This window comes from Strongylocentrotus purpuratus, unplaced genomic scaffold (genome assembly GCF_000002235.5).
Source record: "Strongylocentrotus purpuratus isolate Spur 01 unplaced genomic scaffold, Spur_5.0 spur5_scaffold_7, whole genome shotgun sequence".
Taxonomy (NCBI): Eukaryota; Metazoa; Echinodermata; class Echinoidea; order Camarodonta; family Strongylocentrotidae; genus Strongylocentrotus; species Strongylocentrotus purpuratus.
The window spans coordinates 25,201,786-25,208,350 of NW_022145613.1; the positions used below are offsets into that span (position 1 = coordinate 25,201,786).

The window sequence follows — 6,565 nt, forward strand, 5'->3', positions numbered from 1 at the left end:
GGAAAAATCCAATCCTAATGGGGATATAAGCACATTTTCATAACGAAAGAGTGAAAAGACCTTTGATAAGAAACATATTATATCATCTATAGATGCGTGCGAGCGTAGCGAGCGAGCTTTGGGGGAAATTGCTCTTAGTCGCTTGAAATTAGCTAGGGCGCGTTTAATGATGAGAGGAAAAGGGAACCTTATCAAGAAAGAAAAGGAGCATGTGCCAAAGTACAAAGAGTAAATATCACAGGTGAAAATTGGGCACTTCTTACAGGGATGAAAAAGGTGAGTCATAAGAATAGGAAATGGGCATTTGTCGACGGAAAAAGGGGCACTTGTAATGAAGGAAAATGTGCATTAGTTGTAAGAAAATGGGTACCGATCAGATTTTAAAGGGGCATTTATCGGAGGTGAAGGGGGCATTTATCTAAAGTGAAAAGAAGTAACTTCTCGTACCTGAAAAGGGTCATTTACCAGAGAAGGGGCACTTATAAAAATGGGAAGGGGCTGTTTTTTTAATGGGGCACTTATCATTGGGAAAAGGGGCACTTATTAGAGAGGGAAAAGGGCACGTGTGAATATATAAGGTGCGCTTATCCGAGTTAAAATGGGGGTGGTTATAAGGGGCACTTCTTACAAAGGAAAAGGGGCACTTGTCAAAGTTAAAGAGGCACCTCTCAGAATTAAATAGGACAATTATCAGAGGTGAAGGGGGCACTTATCAAAAGTGAAAAGAGGCACTTTTCGTACCTAACTGGGGGACACTTACTAGAGATTAAAAAGGGCACTTATGAGAATGGAAAATGGACATTTATTGCAAAGGAAAATGGGAACTTGTCGAAGAAAAAGGGGCACGTGTCCAAATACAAGGGCACTTATCAGAGTTGAAAAGGGGAAGGGGCAATTTTACAAATTAATAGGGGCACTTGTCAAAAAGGGGCACTATTCCTATGTAAAAAGGGGCACTTCTTAAAAAGTAAAAGGGGCATTTTTTCTATGTAAAAAGGGGCACTTTTCGGGTGCTTGAAAAAGTGGGGGGGGGGGCACTGTGCCCCCCTTGCCCCCCCCCCCGGGAGGGCCGCCTCTGGCCTTTGTTGAATACTTATACATTGTGTAGATGTAAACTTCAATTTGTCAAATCTCAAAGGAAAGGGAAGGGTCTGTATTACCATGGACTTAATCCGTAATAGGTCCATGGTATTACAATACAGTTGCCGCGTTTCGTCACTGCCCGGTATAATTATAGACCTCGCAATTCTCTCACACATTCTTCCTATAAATGGCGACGTTTACGGGAGGGCGTTACCAGTGTGTACTCCTGACTGGAATGGTGATCATTAATTATTTGGAGCTTGGCATTCTAAAATCTTTTGGTGTCTTCATCGATGATATCTCATTGAGTCTAGGTGTGTCAACTGGATTGATAGGAACAGCGATTGGCGTGTCACATGGACTCACGCAGTCAATGGGTAAGAAATGCAAGCTTACTTTGTCATAGACCGAATTTTCCGTCTCTTTCGTTCGTTTAGCCAAATAAGAGGCTTAATTTTAACGAACGAAAGAGACGGAAAATACGGTCTAACTAAGTTCAGTGCTTTGTAGGCGCGGATCCAGGATTTACCGATGGGGGGGGGGGGGGGGGGGGGGGGGAGGCGGAAATTTGAAAATCGCGCAGACCGTACCGTTACCTACAAGCGGGCACAATTTTGGAAAGTGGGCAGGCTCACGTCACGTCTCTTGTATCAACATTCCCAGTTTTAAGTTGTAATCCTTTCTTTCTTCAATATAGTCATGAAAAGACATACAGGGTGTATTGAGGTTGGTCATCAAGGGGATTAATATGTAACAGTGACAAGTTTCATTTTTTAATTACATATTGTAAAATCAGCTGCAGGTTTTAGCTTTGAAATTACAGGTTTGAAATATCAGTGATATGTTAAAAGTTCATTCTCAACCAAACTTATTTCTGAAATATATTTAGTCATAACAATTTGTTTGAAAATGCTCAAAAATATGACTCAGTTCGCACCGGAGAGCATATAAAAACACTAAAGCCAGTAAGTTAACCTTTGACTACGACAATGAATTTACACTTCGCACACGTCAGTTCATGCTCCTTCCAAATTTCAATATTAAATGTTGATTTGTTTTGGTTCTGTACCCCCCCCCCCCACCCGCATTATATACATTTATATCACCAGTATGGAGGTTTAGGGTTTCATAATGGACATGTCAGTTATAAAAGTATGCTTTCCAACCTACACTTGACCTTGGCACGTATATACAGTGCGTCCCAGAAAAAAAAGAAACCGAGAATTATCGATGTTTTATCATAACTTAATCACATTTATAATTAATAAATGACACATATTTGGAAAGCTTAGATCCTCTTCTTTCATTTGATGCAACTTATATTTCACGCATGAGTGATTAAATTCAATTTGAAGAGAGGAAACCGAAAAGTCATTTGGCGGGCGGTATCTGAATTTCAAAGAGAAAATCATATTTCTAGAAAGTTGGGTTTCTGTTCTTTCATATGACAGAAATGTGTCAGAAATTTCACTCCGATACACTATGCATAATGTCTTTCTCCCGAATCATCAATGAAGTACTACATCAATTTTCCTTTTTTGATCTTCAGCTATCGTTTGTCCCTGGTTAATGTCACGCGTCTCTATGAGGAAGTTAGTAATTTCTGGAAGTATTGTGGGCTCTTTAGGAATCATCCTGGGGTCTTTTTCACAGACGGGAACCCACTTTTTACTGTGTCTCATCCTGTCAGGTAAGGGAGAGTATTGTGTTCTTTCAATGTTATTGTTCATGCTTCTAACAAAAGTGAAATAACACTTGGATAATATATTTGCAGTTCGCTTCACAGCCTTGGACAAATCTTCCACTTGACACAAGAAAGCCACATTTGTTGCCAGATTCAAAGCCTGTTTGTCAGAAATCTTTCAATAGATTGGTTTTGTATCGTAAAATAGCAATAACATTCTAAGATTATTTCTTTATTACCAAAGCGCAGCTGAGTATATTTATTTAGTAGTTTCGCTATATAAATGGATATTGATATAATTATCATTATTATTATTATAGATGACGTTAATCCAGCACAAACACCCTCATCCACCAACTATCTATTTTTTTTAAACATCACTTTATTGTTCAAACTTGCACAACAAAGGAGAACAATAGCCCAGGACAATTCCATCTTACTGGAAAATGCAGGGCATTAAAAGTACATACATGTAGATATACAGTGAATAATGTTATATAACGTCAACAAAAATTAACTAATTTTACAACATAGTGAAAGTTGAGGAGTGATGGATATTCCTAGCTATAAATAAGAGGAGCTAAATATTGAAATTTCATTTGATATATCAACTTAATAAATACGAAGCATACATAATGAGTATTATAAGAGTTTGATTTGAGTTAATGTGTAATACAAAGAGGATTCTATCAGTGCCAGGCAATGAAAAGAGACGAGCAGTAGAAAGAAAATATAAGACTGGTTACAATGTGTATTAACCAATTTGTGTGTGTGAGTAATTACATACTTGAAATGCGAAGGGGAATTTTGGTTTCCCATTTATTGGCATTCTTTGAGTAGTAGATGACAAACGAAGAAACAATAGATAGTTTGGATAGAGTCTGTCGAACTTGTTTCACATTGACAGGTTTTCCAATTTCTTTCAACAGCTGATTTAGCCTCGTCACATTGTCCGGCGAAATATGACCTCTAGAGCCAATTTCCAAAGGAAGATACACCACAGAATATCCATTAGCCTGACTAACGGGGCATATTTGTTCGATTTATAATTATATTCATGTGCCTTACCTACATTCATTTCAAAGGGAACTGACAATTCAACTATGAGGATTTTCTTTAAGTTCTTCCAAAAAACACAAATGTCTGGGATGAGGTTGGTTTGGGTACACTCTAGTGGAATTGTGGAGATGCCTTCTTTTGTCCACCGCTCTACTTTCATTCACAAAGGAATACTTTCACAAAGGAATCCTGCCAATGCCGTGTTATGATACCATGACGTTTAATGCGCAAAGCGCAAAGCAATGCACAATGACTGAACTTTTGAAGCGAAGTGACGTGTAGTAACCTGAAGTGTGGTTCAATCTGTATACAAACAAACAAAACATAAGCAATAATAAATACCTTGCTTATAAATCAACAATCACAAGCATTATCGAATACTGCTCTATTGTAAGCCAAAAAGTTGTATCTTGTTACCACTTAACTGCTTTAATTAGCTTGACTTCATCGATATTCATGAACATATCATACAAAACGTCCATTTACACCCCGGCCCCCCCCCCCCCCCCCACTCAGGGGTCGGAATGACCGCATGCGTGTTGCCAAAATATCCGGTAGTGGGGTGCTTTTCGTGCGACAAAGTCCGGTCCGAGAATTGTAAAAAGGGGTTGTATATGACTTTTCACCCGGAGATTTCTTTAAAAAGGGGGTGTTTTTCCTTTTTTCTCTCGTCTCTTTGGACTCCTGAGAAGTTATTCAGAATTTAGAGGGGTACATTGAGCATTTTTCCTGATTTAGGGGGGTCTCCAAGGCAGGAAAAGCCCGCGAAAAGCCCGCGAAGGGGGGGGGGGGGGTTCGGAAATGTTGGCAGTCCTCAGATAGGGGGTGCTTTCAAAAAGAGGGAACGAGCATATGCGTACCCTAAATAACACTGAGTGGGGATTTACACCCACTGACTGTCAATGTCACGAGTCAAATTCTACACAACTCAAAATTAACCATGCCAGTTTTGTGGCTAAATCACCCTTTCACATTACTAAGTAATTTATCTACGGTTATCTTGCCTGTTAACCTCATAACATTTATATCCCTAACCTTACATGTCATTATTTATGTTTCATACGTGCCTTTATCAACTCACATACATGTACAATCCTATGCACTTGTTTATACATGCTCATGCGAGCAGCCATTTTGAAATGCCCAACCATATGTAGCTATTTCATAACACTTTCATCTATACAGTCACTAATAATCCTTAAATTATCACAAATTAATAATCATACTACTCTTTAACATCTTAACTACAGGATTTGACATGAATTAACACTTACAACATTGGGTCTCGACAGGATTGACTTGATTAATAGTCGGCGGAATCACTGGGTAAATCTTCCCACTCACAGAAGAATTTGCTGTCTGCAGTGGTAAACGCCCCCACCGGCCAAACTAAGTTATTACGAAAATGACGACAAAATTCTGTCCGCAACAATTGTTAATAATATTATTATTATTATTGTTATCATCATTGATATTATCAATTTTAATAAGTCCTGCACTATCCGAACTTATTCACTTCGTTTTTATGTTTTTCTTTCTTCAAACTTATCACCTGCCACGGGAAGGATGTTATGGGAGGACAAGGAACGGGGGCTTCAATAGAGGGGGTCACTTGTGACGTACGTGTTAAAATCGTAATTATATTGAGATAGGCTTATTTCTCTAGAAGAAGACAAATTGATAGCATAGAACTTGTCATGTTTGACAACTTTTTCGTACAACAGCATTACGAGGGTTATGATATTTCCCCAATTTATAGCTGATGATCTTCCAATTCTATCTTTTAGGTATAGGGTATGGTGTGGTTATGTTTCCAGCATACGCGAGTCTTCTCTACTACTTCCCTGCCAAATACAAGACTGTGACTGCCGTGATTTTTACTGCTGGGGGTGTCGGGATGATGACCTTACCAATCCTTACTGAAGCACTCCGACGGGTCTACTCCTGGCGTGGTGCTATGCTTCTGTTGGGTGGAATCAGTACCAACTGTGTAGCATGTTGTGCCCTCCTGCAGCCCATAAGATATCCGTCCTCTCGTTTAGACAATGATGGAGATATATCAGGTTCAAATGTTAGTTGATGAATAATTTGTTTGACATATTATACAGACTGTATAAAACCTTTATGTTACAGAGGTTTTTTATGTTAACATTTTGGGCGTATCCCAGAAACCTCCGAGTTGAAAGTCCATGTGTAAATACTTAGACATTCGAAGGATTTTTTGTTATCTTTGTATAATCATTTTGATTTCTTTCTGAGCCATACATTGATGTAGGATTGAGGTACCATGGGCTTAATTTTAATGGCAATGTAAAACGCCAATATGCGTAACAAGTAGCTAAGAATAAATTCTAATCAAGTCTTAAAAGTATGCGTGCGAAAATATTGTCTCGATCTTGAATAGTCTGAATATGAAAGAATAAAAACCAATATCAGGTGGTACATTGGTGTTTCACCCCGCGAAGTTTGAATAAAAATAGACCAGTTTACCTTTGAAAGATAAGATCCGCCAATTTGTTTCCACAGAGTATCCATGCTGGAGAGGCTATCGGCGATGACGACGATGGCGCTGAATCAAATACTTTGCCGCTCCTCAACTCGAATGGCAACAGAATGTCATCTTCCAACGAGAGAGAACCACAATCCCCACTCAAAGAACTTTGCCGAAGACACCCTCTTTACCTGACCATCGTAGTCTCCATCGTACTAACCGTACTAACATTTTCATTTGACAATTAA

General features: G+C 38.9%; 1 protein-coding gene and 1 long non-coding RNA gene across 2 annotated transcripts; one reads left to right on the top strand and one right to left on the bottom strand.

Annotated features, from left to right (window-relative positions):
- The first annotated feature begins 1,247 nt into the window (after positions 1 to 1,247).
- On the top strand, positions 1,248 to 6,565 carry LOC756794 (monocarboxylate transporter 13-like). Its single transcript, XM_030974492.1, has 4 exons — positions 1,248 to 1,460; positions 2,633 to 2,773; positions 5,614 to 5,897; positions 6,353 to 6,565. Exons 1-4 carry the CDS (start codon positions 1,271 to 1,273, stop codon positions 6,563 to 6,565), a joined length of 828 nt encoding a protein of 275 aa, XP_030830352.1. The 5' UTR covers positions 1,248 to 1,270.
- Positions 4,030 to 5,218, bottom strand: LOC115919975. Its single transcript, XR_004062096.1, has 2 exons — positions 5,101 to 5,218; positions 4,030 to 4,129 (listed from the first exon to the last, which is right to left on the bottom strand). It is a non-coding gene; the product is annotated as an uncharacterized LOC115919975 (long non-coding RNA).